The sequence below is a fragment of the Lynx canadensis genome, chromosome F2 (genome assembly GCF_007474595.2).
Source record: "Lynx canadensis isolate LIC74 chromosome F2, mLynCan4.pri.v2, whole genome shotgun sequence".
Classification (NCBI taxonomy): Eukaryota; Metazoa; Chordata; class Mammalia; order Carnivora; family Felidae; genus Lynx; species Lynx canadensis.
Genome location: NC_044320.2, coordinates 9,255,193 through 9,280,664, shown reverse-complemented (window position 1 = coordinate 9,280,664; position 25,472 = coordinate 9,255,193). Strand labels below are relative to the sequence as shown.

The 25,472-nt window shown below is 46.4% G+C and overlaps 1 protein-coding gene across 2 annotated transcripts in view; it reads right to left on the bottom strand.

Annotated features, from left to right (window-relative positions):
• Nucleotides 1-16,934, bottom strand: part of LRRC6 (leucine rich repeat containing 6) — an 81,376-nt gene extending 64,442 nt beyond the window's left edge. For both annotated transcript variants that reach the window (XM_030304392.1, XM_030304393.2), the window contains exons 1-3: nt 16,843-16,934; nt 7,739-7,906; nt 3,059-3,136 (exon numbers count right to left, since the gene is read on the bottom strand). In XM_030304392.1, the coding sequence (XP_030160252.1) occupies nt 3,059-3,136; nt 7,739-7,906; nt 16,843-16,852 (256 nt within the window). In that variant the 5' untranslated portion in view covers nt 16,853-16,934. The remainder of the gene's footprint in view (nt 1-3,058; nt 3,137-7,738; nt 7,907-16,842) is intronic.
• Nucleotides 16,935-25,472: the final 8,538 nt, after the last annotated feature.

Genomic DNA, 25,472 nt, shown 5'->3' with positions numbered 1-25,472 from the left:
AAACATACGATATCTGTCTTTTTCTGACTTTCTTCTCAAGTGCACATGGAACATTCTCCAAGACAGATCACATACTGGGTCACAAAACAGCCCTCAATAAATATAAAAGGAATGAGATCACACCATGCATATTTTTAGATCACAATGCTATGAAACTTGAAATCAACCATAAGAAAAAATTTGTAAAGCCTCCCAATGCATGGAGGTTAAAGAACATCCTATAAAGAATGTATGAGTCAACGAGGCAATTGAAGGAGAAATTTAAAAATATATGGAAGCAAATGACAATGAAAACACGACAGTCCAAACCCTTTGGGATGCAGCAAAGGCAGTCCTAAGAGGAAAATACATTGCAGTCCAGGCCTACCTCAAGAAACAAGAAAAATCCCAAACACAGAACCTAACCTCACACCTAAAGGAACCAGAAGCGGAGCAGCAATGAAAGCGCAAAGCCAGCAGAAGAGAAATAATAAAGATTAGAGCAGAATTAAACAACGCAGAATCCAAATTAAAAAAAAAAAAAACAGTAGAACAGATCAATGAATCTAAGAGCTGGTTCTTTGAAAGAATAAACAAAATTGATAAACGCCAAGCCAGATTTCTCAAAAAGAAAGGAGGGAGGACTCAAATAGATAAGATCACAAACGGAAGAGGAGGGATCACAACCAACACCACAGAAGTACAATTATTAGAGAATACTATGAAAAATTATATGCCAAAATACTGCACAACTTGCACGAAATGGACAAATTCCTGGACACCCACACACTACCAAAACTCAAATGGGAAGAAATAGAAAATTTGAACAGACCCATAACCAGGGAAAAAATGGAATCCGTTATCAAAAATCTCCCAACAAATAAGAGTCCAGGACCAGATGGCTTCCCAGGGGAACTCTACCAGACGTTTAAAGCAGAGATAATACCTATCCTTCTCAAGCTGTTCCACAAATAGACACGGAAGGAAAGCTTCTGGACTCATTCTATGAAGCCGGCATGACCTCGATTCCTAAACCAGGCAGACCCCACTAAAAAGGAGAATTATTTTATAGTTTTAAGGTTTGTGCCTCTTGGCTCCCTTCCTCTCTTTTGCCTGCTCTGCCCACCCCCACCCCTGACAACCACCGAATCTTCTGTTCTGTGTATCTCTGAGTTTGGTGTCTTGTTTTCTTTTATTATTCAGATTTCACACATAAGGAAGATCATACGGTATTTGTCTTTGGCTGACTTATTTCACTTAGCATAATGGCTTCGATGTCCATCCACGTTGTCATAAATGGCAAGATTCCATTCTTTTTTATGGCTAAATAATATTCCATTGTGTACATGTGTACATCATTTTCTTTATCCAAAAAAAATCCTTCTATATGATAAATTTGAGATGTACTAGAGATATTCAATGTAAAAATACAATCATTAAAACTAGAACTTAATGTAGAATGTATTTATATTCAGAAACTGTAAAGAAAAAGTGAAAAGTTGAGTATATTAAAATGTAATACTTCTGAATGATGCTAGCATCATAAATGGAACAAAGGAAAAGTAGTAGACTCAAGAGAAAATATTTATAGCATATATAACAAAACATTAATATCTGGAATGTATAAGAGAAACTAAAAAAGATAAACCAAAATAAAAATAACCAATAAATGTAAAGTAGAGATAAGAAATGCAAATACTCTATAAAAATCTGAAGGATTATATGGACACTCAATACTAATAAGGGAGATGTAAATAATTTAAATAAATATTTGATAACAATGCCTTTGTTTTTTTTTTTTTTTAATTTTTTTTTCAACGTTTATTTATTTTTGGGACAGAGAGAGACAGAGCATGAACGGGGGAGGGGCAGAGAGAGAGAGGGAGACACAGAATCGGAAACAGGCTCCAGGCTCTGAGCCATGAGCCCAGAGCCTGACGCGGGGCTCGAACTCCCGGACCGCGAGATCGTGACCTGGCTGAAGTCGGACGCTTAACCGACTGCGCCACCCAGGCGCCCCTGTTGGTTTTTTTTTAAAAAAAGATTGCTTATTGGGGCGCCTGGGTGGCTCAGTTAAGTGTCCAACTCTTGGTTTCAGCTCAGGTCAGGATCTCACAGTTGGTGAGTTTGAGCCCCACATCGGGCTCTGTGCTGAAAACCTAGAGCCTGCTTGGGATTTCTCTCTCCCTCTCTCTCTACCCTTCCCTGGCTTGCTCTCTCTCTCTCTCTCTAAAAAAAAATAAATATTAAAAAATTGCTTATTAAAATTATTAGTGAGGTTGTGTAAAAATGGGCACTCACATGGACTATCAGTACAAAAGTAAATTGATATAACCTTTTTGGGGAATAATTTGGCAAGTCTTATCAAAATGTGCGTATTTAAACCTAGGAATTCCATTTCCGTGTGTTTATCCTATAAACACACGCACACAGAGCCAACTGTGAAGAATCCTCATTGCAGCCATGCCTATTATACAAAATGCTGGAAACCACCCAAATGCCCATCTGCAGAAACATCGTTAGATAAATCAGTCCACCATCATTCTGGTAGAAAGCCCCCGTGGTTCCTGGATGTGAAAGAACAAGGTAATTTCACGAAGAAATCGATTCTCAAAACAACACTCATAGTATGGTCCCATTGATAAAAAGCAAATGAAACAAAACTAGCTTGTATTCAACCAAGGTTTTTTTTTTTTATATATAAATGTTTACTTATTTATTGAGAGAGAGAGAGAGAGAGAGAATCAGAGAGAGAGAGAGAATCCGAAGTAGACTCCACCCTCAGTGTGGAGCCCGATGCGGGGCTTGATCTCATGACCGTGAAATCATGATCAACCAAGGGTTAATTTTAACACCACTATCTCTGTGAGGGAAGCTGGGTTAGGAAGGCATGAAGTGGACTTCCATTTTCGAATTCATAGATCTATTATTATTTGAATTTTCACCAATAATTAATAAACGTAAGACTTCGGTAAAATGTTAATTTGAAAAGTACACCTATTGTTCCAGCAGTACGGTTTAAATCTAGATGCAAATCTCAATTTTCATTCATAATAAAATGTAAGAAGAAAATTCTTACCTTCCAAATTTTCAATTTTTTCAATGTTGTTTAAAGCTAAGTTCAAATATTCAAGTTTCTTGAGTTTGCTAACATTTTCTGAAAGATACAAATAATGTAATCAATTAACCTTCAAGATAAACGCTATTGTTACACAATCTACTGTGAAAATGATAAAGGGAATCTAAGCATTATTATGGTTATGAAAACCATGTTGCTTTTTCGTGCCTGTACTTGGACATGAGAGATTGTTGGTTGCCCAAAGCAACACCCATGTCTTTCTCCATAGCTCCTAATAGAACCCACTTCTGCTCTTGTCCCCAGCCAGCTCTAACTCCAGAGGCTGGCTTCACCAAGCTGGGCCAGTGCATAGCAACAGCATGTCCCTTGTTAATGACAATTCAGGAACTAGGCTTAAGCCAACCAGCCCCCGGCAATCTCCTGGCAACGTGTGATGCAGGAGAAGACATGCAAATCAAGGTCTCCCGGTCAGATAAGAGGGAAAGGTCTGTGTTCCATGCTTGGGGATGGTCTTTTCCTTTTTCCTGCTGGATGTTATTAGGGAAGAAAGTGATACCCTTACAGATACTCACAGTCCTCTTACAGCCACGAGGAAACCAGCAGCAGGATGGAGCCCGTACTGTGGTTGGGGAGCAGAAAGAAGGCATCACCAAACCCTGGAGACTGTCCTATCTCTGGGCTTACAGGTGGGTAAGATATGTGATTTCCTTACTGGTAAGCCGCAATGAAGCTGGGGTTTCCTTCACTTGAAATCAAACTTACCCTGATACATACAGGATTATTGTTTTTAACAAACACAAAAGCTCTTAGAGGCAAAATGATAAGCATAAATAAGTCAGAGAATTTCTGTAGGACAGGGACACTTAAAAATGCTAATAATACTGGGGCGCCTGGGTGGCTCATTTGGCTCATAAGCTTCCAACCTCGGCTCAAATCATGATCTCGCGGTTCACGAGTTCGAGTCCCATGTCAATCCGTGCGTCAGGCTCTGCACTGAGAGCTTCGGATCCTGTGTCTCCCTCTGTCTCTGCCCCTCCCTCGCTTGTGCTCTCTCTCTCAAAGATAAATAAACATTTTTTTAAAAACTGCTAATAATACCATAGCTAACATCATTGAGAGCTTATTATATGCCATGTATATTTCTAAGCATTTTGCATATATGATATCATTTAATCCTCTTAACAACCCTGTGAGGTAAAAATTACTGTTGTCCCCTTTTCCAAATAGGAATACGAAGGTGCAGAGAATTAATCACTTGTGCAAGGTTCAGTGACAAAGCCAGGAAATCTTGACTCCTGAGTATGTATCATGACACCACACCCTAAAAGCACAGTCCTTTCTAAGAGGACACGAATGTAGGAAACCCTGCTAAGGAATGTGGATTTGGGAATTCCTCACTTCAATAAGGCTCCTTCTGCCCATTTTCCATGGAGATTAGGAAGATCAAATATGATAAATTTATAGTTATCATCACCTTTATCATTGTTACATTTCATTTAAAATTTAGAAAATGCCACCTACGTGTTCCCCGTAGACCTAAGAGTAACACTTTATCTCTCTAAGCCTCAGTGTACTCATTTTTTTAAAACGAGGATCTGGGAATAAATTACTAGAGTTTCTCTTAGCAATTAGATGATTGTAAGTAATACTGATGTTTCCAGGAGGTTCTCTAGGCAACACTGGAGCATTCAACAGTCAACAGATTTGTGAAGCTCTGTGTGCAAACAGAGTGTCTAGTCTGCACCCTAAACAAAAATACCTGAAGTTATTACTGTTAAAACTACCAGCCGACAACAAAATACTTGTTCCTTCCCCACATTTGTTACATGTATAACCTTCTAAATGTGAAAAGGGTCTTCTGATAAGGAAAAAAAAAAAAAAGGAAGATTTGTTTTAGGAAGATTTCTTAAACTATCTCTCAAGAATAACGGGCTGAAAAAAAAAGGAAAACGGGCTAAGGAGGGGAGCCTGGGTGGCTCCGTCGGTTAGGCGCCCCAACTCTTGATTTTGGCTCAGGTCGTGATCTCAGAGTTCGTGAGGTTGAGCCCCAAGTCGGGCTCCGCACTCTCAGCGCAGAATCCTGCTTGGGAGTCTCTCTCTCTCCCTCTCTCTCTGCCCCTCCCTCCCTGTCAAAATAAATAAATAAACTTCAAAAATTAAAAAAAATGTAAAAAAAAAGAACAGGTTAAATTGGTCAGGGGGAGAAAAGGCTCTGCAGATAATAACGCACAGCACTCTTGGCAAGCGGGAACGGAGGCAGCCAAACCGTGGTTCTAGCCCAAACCATCCTGGAAACAGTTCTCACCCATGGCCATTACCAGACCCACAGACTTGCCCTGGACCAAAGCGACCCCCCAGTGCAATCAGCTCTGCTCTCAGGTAGGCCTCAGGCTCACTGGGGAGCCGTTGCAAATGCAGATTTGGGGGGCCCCCCAGCAGGTTAAGTCAGGAGGTCTGGGAGGGGGCTGGAGCCCCAGGTTAACAAGACCGGGGGGTCCTGGGCTCACCCTGGGACCAGCACTAAGCACAGCCCCCCAAGGGAGCCCATGTGCACCCCGCAATGAGGAACAGAGCTTCAGGAGAGGCAACCGTTTTTTTTTTTGCAAGCTCCTACCTCGAGGGCACAAGAGCCAGTCTGAGTCCCGGAGAAACACTTTTGCTTGCTAATAAAGTGCCTAAGTGCCTATGGGTGGAGTAGCACTGAAAAATCCCATTATTAGGATTTAAAAGAGTGTTTAATTCAAGAATACTTTGGAAGCAGAAATGTAAGCTTTCTCACAGCTCTGAAAAGGCCTGAAATACTATGCCGCTAATTAGTAATTGTGATGGACCCAGCTGTGGAGATTGAAATTTCGGGAACTCTTTTAGATCTCTACAATTAGGACGGCTCCTTAATGCCCCCCACCCCCACCCCGCAGAAAAGCTGGTGGTTTTCTCTAACAGCCTTTTTAATTGAACAGTGTGCCAGAGTTTCTAATCTCTGGTGAAGTGAAAGATGCCAAAAATAATGATCTGAAGAAAGATAAAGAATGTTAACAAATCTTCAAAAAATAATGCAGATTCCAGGCTTTTTTTTTTTTTTTTTTTTGCAACCCACCAGGGTTTCTCAGCCTCAGCAGCACTAACACTGTGGGGCCAGCCCGGGCACCACAGGACAGTTAGCGGTGTCCCGGGGTCCCGGTACAGGACATGCGGCGGCCCCCCCTCCCCGCCCCCCCCACGCCTGTGGCAACCAAAACCGTCCCGGGCGTCGTCAAACACCCCTGTCGAGAACCACACCGGGGCAAGTTCGAATGACCTTGCAGGCCGACCTCTGGTGCCAGTGCCAGAGCCACGACCCTTAGGTGACCCTTATGTCCGTCCCTTTTCCCCCCCGCCTCTGCCCCACCCCCACATGGCCAGCCTGGGTGGATGACAAGATTAACAGCAGTGGCAGCAGACAGCATCCGGGCGATCGCGGAGCTCAAGAAGTAAGTGCGTTGTTTCACGCGGTCCCGGGTTGTTTCACGCGGTCCCGGGTGTAGACACGGCAAGACTAAGTTAACAGACTCACCTGATTTCACACAGGTTTTTTTTTTCCCCCTTTTCCTTTTTGAGAGAGAGAGCATGAGCAGGGGACGGACAGTCTGTGCTGTCTGTGCTGACAGCAGTGAGCCCGACGCGGGGCTCGAACTCACGAGCCCTGAGATCACGACCTGAGCTGAAGTGGGGCGCTCGACCGACTGAGCCACCCGGGTGTCCCCTTCACAGTTTCTAGGTGGCCGAGGCAGGGATCAAGCCCATCAGGGCCTGCGCTCTCCTGAGTGTGGGAACACTCCTGTTTCCACCTGGCAGGTCCCCCTTCTCCCTGCCCCTTAACTCATTCTTTCCCTGGGGACCGTGAGGAGGGCCCACCCATCCGATGGATGAACTGGGAGAAGGAGCCGGGCAATGCCCGGTCCCCCTCTGTCCTGGCTTCTGGGCTCCCCCCGCCAGCAGAGAGGACGCGCTCCTGTCCCCCTACTGCCACACGCAGGGGTCCTGCCAGCCTCTGGTTGCCCAGCCTGCATGTGACCGGGTGGACACATTTAACCTGAGGGCGGTTTTAGGAAGCCCCCGTGGCGGCGAGTCTAGGCCACCTTCTCCAAAAGGTTTTGTCAGTTACGATGCTGACATTCCGATCAGTCTCCCTGTCACTTCATTCCTAACTGGAGCAGTAAACAGGGGTGTGGGTGTGGAACCCTCTCGAGACCCAATACGGAGCACACGGCCTCGCCCAGACACGAGCTCTGTAACCGCGGCAGAACGAGCCACCACAGGGAATCTGACGAGGGTTTACTCAACTCCCACGCAACCCTTTCTGTTCCACGGAGCGGTGTGAAACCAGGACAAATGCCTGGATTCTATTTTCCTTCTTTCAAACTTTTACCAAACCCTGGCTACAAACGGGCAGGTCGACAAACATGCCTGAACATCGCAACTCCTCGATGGCGTCCCTGGAGAGCCTCAGGCAAGGGGACTGAGCAGCGTGGGAGCTCAGAGAAAGGTCCAGGCAGGCTTCCGAGAGCCGGCCGTGTCTGTTTGCCCGGATGGTTCTTTGTCACCCGTGTCGTCTTCTTCTAAGAATCACCCTGCAACTTCCCCAGGTTTCCCCACTCAAAACGTCAAAGAAACCATGAGAACAAAATCCTGAACACTTACCAATTTTTCCAATGAGATTATTTTGAAGATAGAGGATTTTTAAGTCCCGGCACCATTTGTCAATATGCTCTAGTCTTTCTATTTCTTGCTGATGCAAGGAGAGCTCCTCCAGGGAAAAAATGACACAGTCATTGTGCTCGGAGTTCCGTCTAATAAGATCTTCTGTGACTGAAAGAAAATTTGTTATGTGTTACGTCTCCGTCCCTATGTTCATCATCAGGTTATGACATGACGAATGCGTTGGATTTTCTTCCCAGTTAAATGTCAATCCCCCAGGCCCGAGTGATTTTCAAAGGGGAAGAGAACAGACAAGTGTTGCCTTGTCTGGCGACACCATGGTGAGTCAGAGAGATTTTGCCTTTTTTGCACAAGGTCTACCTACATTTTGCTCTAGGGATGGAGACAGAGTTGGTGGGTAATGACCATGAGAGTGTTGCTATGGCGTATGTTGACATGACATCCTGTGGTGCGATCATGCCAAACTGGACGAGACCCGCTAAGGAGACCACGACAGGGCAACTTGCGACTAAGTGGCACAGTCTGGCCACCAGGGGGCCAAAAGCGTGTAAGCAGCTCCCAGCGTTCAGTAAGGAAAGGTCTGTCCATTCAACTGACATTGATTAATTGAACTCGAGCTGGAGAGGGAGAAGGAGCACACTAGATTTTGCACTGCAATCTTGTAGAGCAGCTACCCTGAGCTCTGTTTCCAGGAGGAATGAAAGGAGCCGCTCACGGGAAGGGGGGTAGTAAGAGTCCCTGCCCCTCTGACCAGAGTGCTATGCGGCACGGGGCGGGGGGGGAGGGGGGTGGCCTGCCACGGGGGCACCGAGGGAATGGGGACAATTCTCTGGTCCACGGTTGGAGCCAAGAGCAAGACGGGGATCCCCTTCCTAAGACACACCCAAGTTAAAGACGTGATGACAACGGAGACACCCTATGTTTTCCAGCGCTATTAAAAAGATCATTAATCCATGTTAATGTCCCGCCTTTTAGGTGGACAGTGGAATGCTACATGTCCAGCCCAAGAGACAACAAAGATTCATTTGTTGCCACCTACAAGTGCCAGGCACTGTCCTAGGTGCTTTGCATGTATTAACATACGAGTACGTATAGGGGGCATTTGAGGAATTGAGGCACAGAGAGGTTCAATAACTTGCCCAGGGTCTTGGACCTCTACAGGCTCCTCTAGCAGAGACAGAGTTCTTCACAGCACCCTTGGCTGCCAACGTCCACGCCACACTCTTAAAGGTGGACTTGCCCTTTTGTTAAAAAAAAAAAAAAGGAGGGCGCCTGGGTGGCGCAGTCGGTTAAGCGTCCGACTTCAGCCAGGTCACGATCTCACGGTCCGGGAGTTCGAGCCCCACATCAGGCTCTGGGCTGATGGCTCGGAGCCTGGAGCCTGTTTCCGATTCTGTGTCTCCCTCTCTCTCTGCCCCTCCCCCGTTCATGCTCTGTCTCTCTCTGTCCCAAAAATAAATAAACGTTGAAAAAAAAAAATTAAAAAAAAAAAAAAAAGGAGTGGGGGAGGGGGTGCCTGAGTGGCTCAGTCGGTTCAGCGTCCAACTTCAGCTCAGGTCATGATCTCACGGTTCGTCAAGCTCCGCATCAGGCTCTGTGCTGACAGCTCGGAGCCTGGAGCCTGCTTCAGATTCTGTGTCTCCCTCTCTCTCTGCCCCTCCCATGCTCATGCTCTGTCTCTCTCTCTCTCTCAATAATAGATAAATGTCAAAAAAAAAAAAAAACAACAACAGTGAAAACAGCTACGAACTCGATCATCTGTGTGCAGGAGGCTGAACCCCTGCTATTTCTGGTGGTAGGAGATGGGGTTGCTTGCAAAGACAGCTCTTTGGAAGTCAGGGGAAACGTGAAGGTCTGGAGATTAAAACACCATGCACGGGGCACATCCTGCTGTCCTACGTTTTGGCTCAACTAGCAGGCAGAGGTGGCTAACAGACCCCCAGCCGGGTCCCAGGGAGAAGCGGGCCCAAATGGCAGGCAAAGGGGCTAACAGGGCGTTCTGGCCAGTCCTGGCCCCCCGGGGTCCCTACTGCCTGCTGCACTCTGCTGTCTCCGGATGCCACGGCTAGTACGCAAACCAGCGTAAACAGAAAACAGCTTTCTGGAAACCAAACCTCTAACAGAAGGGCATGAAAACTAGTCTCCACACATCCCACTCCCAAAGTTGGCTCTAATAGCTTCGGTCAACTGATAGCGGATGCACAGGTACAGCAAGTTGAGGACACAGCAAAGCTGTTGCGTGAAGTCAAATGTATTACCTGCCCCTGTAATTATCTGTAAGAATTGTCTTAGCAACGATGCAACAGGGATGAAGGGGTTGGGACGACACAACCAATGTTATTTCAGTGAATTCAGTGAAATGTGGGAATTATTCGCTACTACGGATAAGACCCTCAATGACCAAGAGGGTATGTGTAACCTTAACGACACCAATCCATGGAGCAGGGGGCCGGGTTTTTGGAGGCCTTGCCGCCATCAGACCTGGAGTCCACGGGGCCAGGAGGATGTGCCCATCCGGAGCCCATGCCCTTCCGTCTAGAACATGTCCCAGGTGGAGGAACAACAGAATTCTCTGCCCAAGGGGCCCCAGGCCTGCCTCCAAGCTCGACAGTGGCCACTTCCCCAGGTCCATCCCAGACCACACCATCAGGTGTGCATCCCAAAGTGTCCAAGGAGCAGCTGTTTGCTGAGATGTGGACGGATATGCAGGCTGAGTATCCACCTTCATACGTGGGCTTGAGGGGCCAGGATAGGGCCAGAGATGGGAAGAGAAGGGAGGGATGGCCGGGGAGCCAGCTCTCCCCAGCCCTGCCCCCCCAGCTCTGGCACAGATCCCAAGGGGTTTGAGAAACGTATTAAATGTAGCCTTCTGGGTCGTTATAAAGGTCTCCTTGTCAAGGGTGGAAAATGCATTTTATGCGGCAGTTTGATTATAACTTGATACATGGGCCTTGTTATAGTCTTTCCCTGGGTCCCCAGTTGCCCCTGAAGGCTTAGTGGGTTATTCATATTGAAGGTATAAACCCAACTTGAATCCCACAGAAGCCGTCATCGGTAAGTACGGTTAAGTCGAATGTGTTCAGGGGAATTCTGAAAACACCTTGTTAAGCATCACCGTCTCTGGCCTGCAAAAGCTAACATCAGCATCTGCGCAGCCCCCCGGGGGCTTCCTGGGTCTCAGAAACACTAAAGGTATCTCAGGCCTCTCCAGCTCTACAGTCTTAAAGGCTTTTGCGATTTGTCCGACCCTAAAGGCCAGCAGCTTCCTCTACGGACACCAAATATCCTTCCTACATTCCCTGGCTACACCTTTCCTAAAATTCAGAAACCCTTTTCATTATGCTATTGCATGTGTGAATTTGATCACTTCCATGCGATTGCCAAACCCTCCCTTTCAGAGGCATGTAGATATTAGGAAGGAATTATGTTGATCCGTATCTCCTAGCCGCAACAATTAAGATGATAAAAGTCACTGTTAGTCAAAAGGAATGGGGGGAGAGGAAGCCCCGGCCCTTAGCATAATCACTAATTGGTGTGTGCATGCACACACAGGAGGGACCGAGAGTTGATCTGGCACCCCAGGGACGCCTGCCCAACAGCAACAATTACAGACAATTAGGACAGATGAAAAGAAAATGCAGAATCACAGAGGAAGGCAAGATCTCCCAGCGGCCTACTTCTGGGCTCTTCCATATTAAGCAAGCTGACGCGTGGCACACCGTTTTATGGCGCTCAGGAAACTGCTGTTACGCGGCACTGCCCGCCTGCAACGGCAGACGTCAGTGAGGAAACCAGCGTCCCCAGGAAGAAATGTGCAAGAGCGTCCACGCGGTGGATGGAGACAACAGTGTTCCGCGCCTTGCGACAGGAAAGCATTCTGCCGTTCTACGCACCGTGTAATTCAGACCAAACGTGCTCGAGCTCCCGGGAGCACGGTTCACCTTTGGGAAGCCCTACGCCGAATACGACAGCACTGCATTTACACGAAGTCATTCCAGGGATTTAAAACTGCTTTGGAAGTCTCAGTGGGTCGTCATAACGCTATTTCGAGAGAGATGGCGTGGGCGATGCCCACCACACAGTGGAGGGAGAACATTCCCGGGTAGCGGATGAGAAACAGTGTGCTTTCACGTCCTGATTTTGGAAAAATTCGCAGAGCAAAACGCAGGACTTGAATGCATTCTGGGAAGTGTCTCGCCCACGGGGGGGTGCTAACCAAGATATGGCTGGAGCCGTCGTGGCGGGTAAAACCACTGACAGCGTAACCACGGATTCGTACTTCTCTCACTAGCAGAATGCTGCTAAGGATTCCGAGGGTTTAACCGAAACTCACCGGCCAGCCCAGGCTTCTTTTCGGTTCCTTACAATGACCGGGTTCTCAACAACTCCAGGGAGGGCAATAAAATGACTTTGTGGGGTGGGGGCGGGGCAAAGGGCAGAAGGAGAAGGTTTCTGGAGTCCCGGAAGTTGTCAGGCTGCCGTTTCTACCAAGATTTTTCAGTGGCTTGAGCAAAGTTCTAGAAGCTTCCAAAGCCGCCAACTTAGTGTTCATTCCTTCAGGCTTTATATCGTGTTTTGTGAACAGCCCTCGATTCCTCACTAGGTTAGAATAAAGTCAATAATCTGTGTTCCTAGCAGGTTTTGCAGAATGTTTAAACATCTCGGAAGACGCAGCAGATACATTTATGACTTAACAAGAGACGAAGGGGTCACAAACAGGAGAAGGTCACCTCTTGTAGCATCTAAACTGTTCTTTCTTGTATGGTTTCCACTGGACACTTTTCAAAACAGGATTGCTCATTTGCTCTGCCTTTTTTTACTGACTCGAGGTCATCATAACGTGCAACGCTAGCCACACAAGACCTAATGCAACGATACCCTCTAGTGTCTATTCACACGGAGAGTGCTAGTAAAGACCATGGTGAAGTGCCATGGGGCAGTGACAGAAGTGTACAGAGGGAACAGGGAGGACAGAGAAAGGGGGGATCAGGGCTACTGAGTGACAGGAGGGACGTCAAAACAGGCATCATGGAGAAGAAGCCTGAGCTGAGTGTTGAAACGTGAGTAGGTATTTGCAGGATAAACAGATGAGGAAGGGCGATCCGGCTACAACGGACACTATGTTGCACTTCCCAGATCCCTCCTTCCAAACTGAAGGATCAGTTCCTCCAGCTGCTGGGAGTGGTGCCAGCGGACTGCCCTCAGGCTGCCCACTTTCTTCATAAGTCACTCCGCTGAAATGACACCCCGACCAATGCCACGCCCCTTCCCAGGAAAGCCCATATCCAACGACTGGCTGATGAGGGGCCATAAGGGCCCAGCCCTCTCACCCAAGCTTGGGAAAATCAGAATGTCCATTTCCAGTTTAGATCTCCAAGTATCCGGGTGGGTTTGTGGGTAAGGCCTTTGTTAAAATGCATCATAGCCCAACGTCCTTCCCCGCCCAGTCTTGCCTCCTTCCCTACCCACTCCAGTAACGTTCCCGAGTGAACCTCCTACACACTAATCTGCATCGAAGAGTCTGCCTTCCAGCCAACCCAACCTGGAAGGGTTGATAACAGAAGTGGTACGTAAAGGCAGACGCTAGCCACGACGGGCCTCCGGAGTCAGAGTCGGCTGCCCGAGTGGCAATGAGGACACCATTACTGGTGGTAGGTGGGGCACAGATAGTGTTGGGCACAAGACAGCTGGGGGACGTTCAACACTTGCACTACAGTGTCAACCCATTTGGAATACTATAACACAAGTGCCATAAAGCAGGTGGATTATAAACTAGAAACATTTATTTCTCACAGTTCTGGAGGCTGGAAGTCCAAGGTCACAGCACCAGCAGATCTAGTGTCTGGGGACAGCCGGCTTCCCCACTGATGGTAATCTCACACAGTGGAAGCCAGGTCTCTGGGGCCTCTTTCATAAGGGCAGTAATCCCAATTATGAGGGCTCCCTGCTCATGACCCGCCTCCTAATACCATCACATTGAGGATATGAATTTGGCGGGGGGGACACAAACATTCAACCTATAGCAAAGAGGATAGTCATGGAAGAGATCGCACCAGTAAGTGTGACGTGACACATTGGGCAATAGAGAAATACAGGGGACACTATAACTCAAAGGACAGCTGTATTGGGTGGCTGCTGTTGTGGACACTGTTGGAAAGGAAAGGCTGGACATGATTCATCGGACAGTTAAAAAAAGCCAGAGTAGCACACTGGCAGCATATAAAGAGGTTTGCTTCCTAAAACCAGAGGGTAGAGAGGCCAGAGAACAAGGACCAGGACTATATCATAAGAGGAGCAGGAACTTCATGTTCCAGACATGATGGAGTCATAGGGACAGGAAAATCCAGGAAAAAAATATATGAAAACACACACACACACACACACACACACACACACACACACACCAAACACTGAACATCAGGAAATCCAAAGGGAAGTCAGAAAGTGTCTTGAACAGAACAAAAAAAAGGTGGGACGCCTGGGTGTCTTGGTCGGCTCAGGTCATGAACTCAGAGTTCGTGAGTTCAAGCCCTACATCGGGCTCTGTGCTAACAGCTCACAGCCTGGAACCTGTTTTAGATTCTATGTCTCCCTCTCCCTCTGTTCCTCTCCCATGTGCACTCTGTCTCTCTGTCTCTCTCACAAATAAATAAATATATTTTTTAAAAGGCATATCAAAATGTGTGTGATATGGCTAAAACATAAGTTGGGGAAAATTAACAGCACTAATGCCTATAGTAAGGAAGGAAAAAGGTCTCAAACATTAGCTTCCTCCTTAAGAAGCTAGAAAAAGAATAAATTGAACCCAAACTAAGCAGAAGAAAGGAAACAAAAAAGAAAAAAGATTAGACCAAAAATCAGTGAAATAGAAACAAAAACAATGGAAAAAGTCAATAAAAATACATAAAAAAATAAAATTGGTAAACATCTAGCCAGACTGATCAGTAAAGAGAGAGAAGACATAAATTTCCATTATTAGCAAGGAAAGCATGACATTAGATTATACAGGATTAAAAGGCTAATAAGAGAGTAATCTAAATAACTATGCTAATAAATTCGAGAACTTATATTAAAAGGGAAAATTTCTTAAAAGACACAAACTACCAAAGCTCACGCAGCAAGACACAGATAAATCAAACAGCCCTGCATCTACCACAGTAGTTGAATATGTAGTTCAAACTTTTCCACAAAGAAAACCATAGCACAGGCATCTTCACTGATGAATTCTACCAAACATTTAAGAAAAAATAATACCCAGTGTACAAAAACACTTCTATAAAATGTACAAAAATTTAAGAACTTAAGAAAATTTAAGAATGCTTGCTAAGATAATTCTACAAAGCCAGCATACCCTGAGCCCAAAACTAGACAAATACAAGGCCAAGGCTAACCACAAGAGATGCTTTTAAAGACCTGGGTTAACTGATAGAAACTGGGATGACAGACTCCTAAAACAATGAAGGTCAGTAACAACACTTAACTTTAGAAGCTAGGTGGATAGATGTTCTAATGAGGGACAAGGTTGGAGTGGGGCCAGTGGTCTACATCCACGGAGGGCAATGGAGATGGTGAATAGAATATGACATTCCTAAGGCCAAAATAGATGCTCAGCCAACAAAGGTACTACTCAATCTGTGCAATCAAAAGACAGCAAGGATTGATGACCAGAAAACGAAGGACAGTTGCTTCAATAAAAATTCACAATTTCTTGCCAGTCTCCAGGCCTTAGTGAGTTTTGGGACCCGAAACGAGGGTTGCCAGAGTTAGCGAATAAAAATACTGGGTGTCCTGTATTTTATTTGACAACATGTTGTCTAAAAGAGAGGCTGAGTCCCCAAGAATAGCTGGCAAGGATTCATCCAAATCCTTTCCAAAAGGCCTGCTGGCCATTTACTTGAGTGACAATACCCTGGGGAAGGGGGAATACCAAATCACTGGGACGCTTGGGGGCTCCAGGTCTGAGCTGCCATTAACATCTGGAAACAACAAAGCATTGCCTTACCACAGTGGGGACCTGTGGGGGCCAGGTAATAAATGGAATCATGCCCGCGACCAATTCATTACCACATGTTGAAGAATATTTGGGTTGTTTCCATTTTTTAGCTACTATGAAAGCAGTTGCTATAAATAGTCACACACAGTCTGTGTGTGTACAAAGGTTTTTGTTTTCCTTTTGTAATAGCTAAGGATTACAGGGGTGGGAGACAAAGTTTTCGTTTAATTTTTACCAACGTTGGTCTAATTTTTTTTGTCTACTGTTTAGAAACGAGTGTGAGAACAAATACCAACTGGTTTAGGATTGGGGCTTTTCCTATTCACAAATCACCCACCCCCTCCGCCACCAGGCTGTCAGCTCTTGCACGGAAGACACCTCATCATCAAGCACAGTCTCTTGATTTAAAAATATTCACTATGACACTTCCACCAGAAGTGAGCAATTAGGCTGAACTGTACAAAATTGTCATAAAGGAGAAGAGAGTCGAAGATGGTGTTCGCGGGCAAATAAAGATGTTAATCCCCTCACTTTGCACATTCTGCGGGTGTATTTTTAAACACTTAGCAACACTTAGCCAAGTCGGTAAAACGGTTCCATTACTGCCTTCGTTTGGGAGTTGGGGCTTAGGCCCACACGGGTGAAGTCACTCGCTCTAGGTCTCAAGGCTGCCAGGTGGAGGAGGGGGCGCCGGCTTCGGTTCCCTCCACCCCCGGGTACGATGCCTAATCGAACAGTGTGGACGCTGCAGCCCTGAGACAGTGACTAGCCCGGGACCACCGGCGAGCAAGGAGGCGCTTGGGCCCCGAACCGGATGTGTCTGACGCCAAGCCCTGGACCTTCCACCACCCCCTCTCACGAAGCCCCCGCCTTTCTCGCCCACCGCATTTTATGGACGAGGAACCTTGAGCCCCGCGGAGGCAAGGCTGCCCGCCGGGTCGGCGGAGGGGCTGGCCCAGCCGGACCTGAGGAGCGCAGGGTTGGGCCGGGGTGCGCGGGCGGGAAGGGGCGGCGGCGGCCCGGGTACCCTGGGACGTGGGACGATGCCCGGAAGGGGGACCGTCGAGGGCGGCAGGGAGGAGGGGACGCTTACTCCGGCCCATGGCGCCTCTCGGGTTCGCGGGCCCGGGAAGAAGCTCGGACTCTGAGGACTCCGTACACGCTTCTCAGTCACGCCTCCGCGCGTCCACAGCGGACCTCGGGAGCCATGGCAACGAGGACTCTACGGCGGCCGCACGGGGCCAGGCGCCGCCGCGTTTCCCGAGCTCGCGAGAAGCATGGGGCAGAGACTCCTAGACGAGCGCTCACCCCTCCCCGCACCCTGTCCTCTTCCCCGTCCCCACCCCGCCTTCCCCGGACGGGTCCCCTTTCCCCAGATCGTCTGGACGGTCTAAGGAGAACCACGGACGCTCGCTTCCAGGTGGATCCGCCTCCCAGGCGTGCCTCCCAGCCCGCCCTCCACTTTCTCCTCTCTGGGGAGTTAACGCGCTCCGAAGCCAAGGGGGTCAGGATGGCGCCCCCACTGCCCTCGCCGGCGGGGCGGGCTTAAACTTCTCATCTGTAAGATGCGGGATAATAAATAACTTCAAGGGATCCTGGTGGAGGTTTTTAAAGAGATGATTTGAGTAAAGGAAAGACACGTTTTAAAAACAGCCTCCCTGTAAAGGGTAGTTGTCCTCGTTGGATTTCATCTCCTTAGTCACAGCCCAGCACCGATCTCCTCCTAACAGGTTTTCTAAAACCACCACCCTCAGCAACTTTCCCTACCCACCCACCACTTTGTGGCTGCCAAAAATAGAAAGTGCATCTCCTGGAATTCCCATTACTCCTCTCGCATTTCCCCAGACCCCTCCCCAAAGTGCCCAATTCGCTTTACCCAACTCTGGACTAGGAAGGACATCAGTAATTCATCCTCGGTTAGCTTCATACGTTCATATGTCAGCGCTTTAAGGGATGACAAAGTTGTTTGTTTGTTTGTTTGTTTGTTTATTACCACCTTCACTCATTTTGTACCCCCCCCCCAGCCTCTGGCAACCAGAACTGATTTATTCTTTGTATCTCTGTTTGTTTTTAGGTTTGTTTGTTTTTAGATTCTGCATATAAGTGAGATCCTAGAGTATTTGTCTTTCTCTGCCTGACTTATTTCACTTGATGTAATACCCTCAAGGGTCATCCATGTTGTAACAAATGACAAGATTTCCTTCTTTTAACGACTGAAATATATATATATATATATATATATACACACACACACACTATATATATACACTATATATATACACTATATATATATACACTATATATATATATACACACACATATAATCTTTTTATGACTGAGAAGTATTTCATATATATGTATAACCATATTTTATTTATCCATTCATTTTTAAAAAATTTTTTTAACATTTATTCATGTCTAAGAGAGAGCACGAGCAGGGGAGGGGCAGAGAGCGAGGGAGACACAGAATCTGAAGCAGGCTCCAGGCGAGGAGCTGTCAGCACAGAGCCCGACGCGGGGCTCAAACTCACAGACTGAGAGATTGAGAGATCGTGACCTGAGCCAAAGTCAGACACTTAACCAACTGAACCACCCAGGCGCCCCTATCCATTCATTTTCTGATGGATGCTTAGGTTGCTTTCACACCTTGTGTATTATAAATCATCCTGCAAGAACACGGGAGTGCAGGTATCTTTTTGAATTAGTGTTCTCATTTTCGTCAGATAAATACCCAGGAATGGAATTCTGGATCATACGGTAAGTTCTATTTTTAATTTTTTAAGGAACCTCCATAATGTTTTCCACAGTGGCCACCCACCGATTTACTTTACCACCAATAGTGCAAGAGAGTTTTTTTCTCCACATCCTCACCAACCCATGTTAATGCTTGTCTTTTCGAGAATGGCCGTTACAACAGGTGTGAAGTAATACCTCATTGTGGTTTTGATTTGCATCTTCCCGATGAGCACCTTGTCATGTGCCTGGTGGCCATGTGTACGCCTTCTTCGAAAAAATATTGATGCAGATGTTCTGTCCATTTTTAAATAAAAAATTGGCTATTGAGTTGCCTGAGTTCTTTACATTTTTGTCTATTAACCTTTTGTCAGATACATAATTTGCAAATATTTTCTCCCATTCCATAGGTTGCCTTTTCATTTTGCTTGATGTAGTCCCACATGTTTATTTCCGTTTTGGTTTCTTTTGCTTTTGTTGTCAGATTCTCCCCCCTGCCTAAAAAATCTTCACCATGACTGATGTCAAGGGACTTACTCCGGACATTTTCTTCGAGGAGTTTTATGGTTTTGTTTTGCCTATGTTATCATTACAAAGTAATTATTACCCTCTGTCCCTTTGCAAAGAGAGAGAGAGAGAGAGAGAGAGAAAGTATGCGTAAAATATTGTTTAAAAACTTCTTCCATCCCAATCTTAGTAAATAGTACAGAGTCCGTGGTCTCATCTTGAAATGTATGTGATGTTTCCATTATGAAAGAAGATTCATAGAGTAACGTGGAGCGTAAAGAAATGTGCTCTTTCAGCAGGAACCTGTTAAGCATTCACTGTTGCCGAGTATTAGGGTTTGCCAAGTGGCGACAAGAACGTGAAGTGAGGCAGAGAGACAGGAGCCAGGAGGGTGGAGGGCAGGAGGGGCTGGAAAGCCAGTCAGTTTGGCTACGGGCACAATTGCATGGGGTGATCAGATGAGGGGTCATGGAGGCCGTGAATGCCAGCTCAACCAGAACAGAATGGTGGGATCTCAGGCGCTCTGTCCCCACAGTGGGAGAACCATTTGGAGCTCCAAGGAGACTCCCCAAACACTCCAACTATCAATTTAGGTGACATCCACCGATCCTGCCCAAAAGCCTGGTTCTTGTCGTTTCACTAAGTTTTGGAAGCAACACGTTGCCGGGCGAGGAGCATGAGCTCTGGCCTCGGAGACCCGGTTCAGATCCACAGATCTGCTACCGCGTGGCGTTAGGCAGATGACTCCACGTTCTTGAGCTAACGCTTCCCCCATTTGTGTGTGGAGCTGACCATACAGGCAACGTATGGCTGTGCCACCGAGAGAGGGGTCTGTGAGCCGGCGTCTGGTTGCTCACGGAGGACGTGACATGCCACCAGCCACAGGCGAGGTTAGCAAACGGGCCTATGCCCAAGTGACAGCGAGAGGTTCATCAAGGCTAAAAAAGGTCTATTTCTGGCGGGGAGCTGGTCCCGGGGGATAAACCAGGTAGAAGGGTGGTTTCTGAGATGACAGAGGCATGAAGTCAGGACCAGTAGAAAGGACCTTGGCCTCTGGGTCACAAGAGACAAGAGGGAGATATTCTAGGACTCTAGAAAGTTCTCAAGACCAGTTGCAACCCAGATATCTGATGTGTTGGCTCTGAACTTTCATCCTCACGCTCAGACGGACTCACTCTTAAACCCTGTGGGGGTCAGAAGGGCCTGGAAATTTCCCTATGAAACTTAAAGTCTGTTACCTATGAAACTTAGTATCTGTGGAGCAGGGGTCTTCTCTCCATTTAGACGCAAGTAAACGAACAACGGAGCTGTGCTCAACATGGTCCAGTGTTTTGAAAGTGTTAGCTAATTCTTACATTAACCCTTCGAGGTAGAAAATGTTACCATCTACATATTGTCCATAAGGAAACTGAGGCCCAAGGAGATTATATTACCAGAATGTTATGCCCCAAACTGAATTCTCTCCTGCATCACTTTTGAGGGCAGGAGGGAGTTTATTTTTCATCTCCGAATCCTACCTCTCAGCACAACTCCTGATACTCACTAAGTGCCCAATAAATCTTTGTTGAACGGTTGAATGAGCAAGTCAGTGAGCCAGTCTCTTTGAGAGCGTGACACCCTGGATGCACACATCTCATGACTTAAATAGGATCACCACGGGAGTGTCCGTGTTTTAAGGGGATCTATCAGGTTATCCAGGAAGGGTGTCCCATTCTTTGGGCCACTGGACGCTTCCTTGGCTTAATACCTTTTCCCCAAAATGTAGGATAGGAGCTCCTTTGGGGAGCAAGGTCTTGACCGATTGTTCTCCACTCTGGTGGAAAGGAGAAGAGCCTCGGATGATAAAGCAGAGAAACAGGAATATCTACTTCATGATTTGTCATGGGCCAGGCCAGGGTGGTTTTGATGTGTCCTCCCTCAGCCCAACATCACAGTCACTCTGTCTCTTAGGAACAAAGGACCCATGGGGCACATAGGACAGGTGTACGATGTGGTGTGATTGTTACAGTCCACTGACAGAAGGGAAATGGGGGAATAAATCACAATGTGACAGCTCCAGGCAAATCGGAGTTTATTTTACTCAAACTGAATGAGATTGTTTAGAGTCACGGTGTGTGTCTATTTATGCAAATAATTATTCAAAACAGACTTGTTTCTTTGGCCCCTGGAAATGTAACTAGATGAGTGAGGCCTCCTGGGGAAATGACTACGACATTTTTGTGTACATAAGTAGGAGAAGTAAATCTGAGAAAGGGTTTTTTACTTTTTTAATTTCAAATAACAGCAAAATGATCCTCCTTCTTCTTTTGCGTTGGATAAATTCAAGAGACGACCTAGAAAGCTTTTTGGTTCTTATTATTTTCATCATTATATATAATTTAGTATTTTTATGATGTGTCACAAATACTGTGGTTACATTTCAATGGTATTAATATTCCGCCAGAAGAGTTTCCTCATTGCGTCTTCGTGACAAGTAAACCCCCAAGTTTACCAGCACCTCTATAATATCAATTACTTGCTTGCTTGCTTGCTTCCTTTCTTCCATCCATCAGCAAATATTTATCAAGTGCCTTCCAGGCACAGTTATGAGTAATTGAGACAATGTATGTAAAGCTCTTAGAAGAGCACTTGCCATTTAGGAAGTGCTCAGTAAGGATTAACTATTCCTGTGGGTTGGTGGGGAGAATGGGTGATGGGCATTGAGGAGTGCACTTGCTGGGATGAGCACTGGGTGTTGTCTGTAAGTGACGAATCATGGGAATCTACTCCTGAAGCCAGGACTATACTGCATGTTAGCTAACGTGACAACATATAAAATTAATAAAAGGAAAGGAAAGGAAAGGAAAGGAAAGAAAAGGAAAGGGAAAGGGAAAGGAAAAGGAAAAGAAAAGAGAAGAAAAGAAAAGAAAAGAAAAGAGAAAGGAATAGAGAAGAAAAAGAAAAAGAAAAGAAAAAGAAAAGAAAAAAGAAAGGAAAAGAAAAAAGAAAAGAAAAGAAAAAGAAAAAAGAAAAAATATGCATAAGTATCTAAAAAAATAAAAATAAGGGCGCCTGGGTGCCTCAGTGGGTTAAGCAGCCAACTCTGGCTCAGGTCATGATCTCACGGTTCCCTGGTTTGAGCCCCGCTTTGGGCTCTATGTTGACAGCTCAGAGCCTGGAACCTGCTTCGGATTCTGTGACTACCTCTCTCTCTGCCCCTCTCCCGCTCACTCTTTTCTCTCTCTCTCTCTCTCTCTCTCTCTCTCTCTCTCAAATAAACATGAAAAAATTTTTTGACATAAAAATAAATATGCATTATCAGATGTGAGTTCCTCAAGCCTCAGACTCTCCGATGATTCCATGCAAGTACAAGAACACATCTCAAAAGCAAGTGTAAAATGATTATTAAATTATTCTCTGCAAGTTTTCCATCTGTTAACAGATAAAGTGAGGTACACTAAAACCGTCAAGAGTTTGAGCAAACATGGGTTTGAATCAGGCTGTGCCAAACTGAGTGGTCAGGTGTGCCTCCCTCCCAGGAGCTGGTGGACAAGTTTTTATAGAGAAGACGGGAAGCAAAGCAAGGAAATCATTGGATCGGCTTATAGCTTAAACAGTTGCCTTATTTGGGAAAGCCCCGTTGGCTGTGATTGGTTGTCTGTAGGTTCCGCCTCGGTCACCTTGAGGCATTTGTAGGAATTGACTCTGGCTTCAGTTTTGGCTTACTTACACAGGCTGCCCAGGCGACAGAGCCACCTCCGTGTACTTGGCCTCCTCGCCTAAGCACCTGAACACCTCCAAACTTTTTGCCTGTCTTTGCTAGCTTGATCCAAACTGCTGCCCGTCTCCGTTAGCTCAATACAAGTAAGAGTTGACCCTTCCGGACGGCCTTTTACTAATCTGCACCTACTCAGAGCAGAGTCATTGGGGTATGCTCCTCCCCCACTGAGGATTCAACAATTCACTTGACTTTCTTGTTCCTTCATCTGTGAAATGGGAAAAGTAAAGGGCCTGCCTGCTTGCGTTTCAGAGAGGTTTACAAGAGAGAACGTGTCAAGAGTTTGCCTCCACTAAGTGCTCGGTTCTCCGTTTTTGTTGTCACGCGTGAGGAAAGGTGGAGGGCGATGGCTTGTCCCAGGGAAGACCCCCGGGTACAGCCAGTGGTTAGACCAACAGGGGTCAGTCATGCCTCCGTCACTGTCCTGAGTTGGACCCATCAGCACACGTTTCCACTGGAGGAAGAGGCTCTTGATCTCGGAAGGCTGCCGACCAAGTTTTTCCCTGATTCGTTTATTAGTTTGTTTCAAGTTCGGGCGTTTTGTCATTTTTTTAGCCCTTCCTGGAAGACAGGTAGTAGCAGGTGCTGAGCCCCCCCCCCAAAAAAAAAATTGGAGGAGCAAAAGCTAAAAAATTGTGTGCACTAATTTAATTTTCTCTGAGAACTGGGCGAACAACAGCTTTGTTCCATTTGAGTGTTAGAACACCTGGGGCCAACTCACAGAACACCCAAGATCTTGTCTGAGAACCACTGAGCTCTACCAACAATGGGCAAGGGTGGGAGAAAGTGAAATCCACAAAAATTAAAACTCTATCTCCAAAAACATTAATCCTGCCTTAATATAATCTACGAGGATACACTTGAAATGAGGACCCCAGGGAAATTTGCAAGCAACTGCCAATTTTGCTAATGATAATAAGTTTATTTTAATTGCTAATATATCCCTAATTACTCTAGTTCTAAAATGTTTACTTGGCTGCCAGTCATCTTTGATTTATGTTCTTCGTGGAAAGAGTTTGTCATATCAATCAACCCATTTCAAGTTCGGGGGCAACTGCTGAAGATGATCTCACCTTCCTTGTCACACAGCTCGGCTGGGTACCATTCGTCCAAAGGCAGAGAGAGGCCTTCCCCACCAAATCTTCTAGAATTCATAGCTTCCTGTTTCAGCTGGAGAAGAGTCGTATTTTTAAGACTGGTTACATAAGCAAAAAGGACTGACACTATCCATTCCAAACTCTCTTTTTAATCTGATCTCCTGCCTGTTCCGTCTCCTGTATCTATCTGAATGCGTGCATGTGTGTGTCCAAATCATTGTTCCAAGAGCATCATGTAGTCCGTGTAAAGATTCCTAATCTGGGGGAGGGGGTGGTGCATGACAGGATCCCATTGACCTATTTTCTCATTTTTTCCCCTTTTTCAACAAACATGTGTCGAGCCCTTAGGGCTGGGGTGGCGTGGTAACCAAGACTGACAAGGTCTTGACTATGCCACAGCCATATACTCATAGAAGGAGACGTACAGTAAACAAGTAGATAAACAAACACTTCGTAAGATGATTGCACGTGATATGTGTTAGGAAAGAAAAATGGGGTGGTAGTTTGAGCTTGGAGGATGGCTACTTTGGGTGATCTGAGTAGGTCACATATCGGGTGAGTCCTGAGCATGAGAAGGAGCCAGTTACATGAAAAGCTAAGAGAAGACTGTTCCCAGGGAGAGAGAAAAGAGCGACTGGGGAGAGGCTGGCCTGCTAACAGACAGAATAAGGCAGCCCGTATGATGGGGAAGATGTGCGAGAAATGTTAAGGGGTAGGTAGGAGGCAAATAATCGGGTAGGACCTTGTAAGGAGACAGGATGTTACTCCAAACGTGATGGACACAGGTGCGTACAGAGAGAAGACCACGCGAGGACCCAGGGAGAAGAGCCTAGAACACGCCCTTGCCTCACAGCCCTCGGAAGGAACCAGATCTACCAACACCTTGATCTCAGACTTCTCACCTCCGGAACCACGAGAAAACAAATTTCTGCTCGGTGGAAATTTTGAGAAGGCGATGCGGGTCTCTGAATGTGGAGCGGAGATCCGAACTGGAGATTTAGTTGGCCTGGTTCTAGTTTACAGAGGTGTTGACACCCATGCCCATGGATGAGAACACTCTAGAAGTGAGTGTAGCTAGAGGAGAGGGCCAAGAGCTAAGCATGAGCATTCTCTGAATTTTGAAGTTGGCACAATGTGGAAAAATTAGCAAGGAAGACATAAAACCAGTGGGGTAGGAGGAGAAGCCAAGTAAGAGAATTGCTTCCAAGAAAGAAGGACTGACGAAATCTTTAAAATGCTGCCATGGGTCAAGTCGAGTGAGACCTAAGACTTGATCACGAGATCAAGCATCGTTGAAGGGTGACGCAGCTTTGCCAGGAGCTGCTACGGTGGACGGTGGGCTTATAATCCTGACTGGTGTGGGTTCAAGGAAGACTTGGAAGAGAAGACTTGGGGACAAAAAATTGTGGAAGAAAAACCTACCGAGGAATTTTGCTGCTACTGGGAACAGAGCAACGGAGAAAGAGAGCAGTTATAAGGGATGTGGAGTCCGAAGAGGGCTTAATTAAGACAGGTGTTATGATAGCACATTGGCATGCCACTGCCTAGAAGAGAGGGCAATTCTTGGAGGAATCTCCATAAATAGAGAGGAGGGGGCGGGCTGCAATCGTGAGTGGTGAGTCGGCCTTA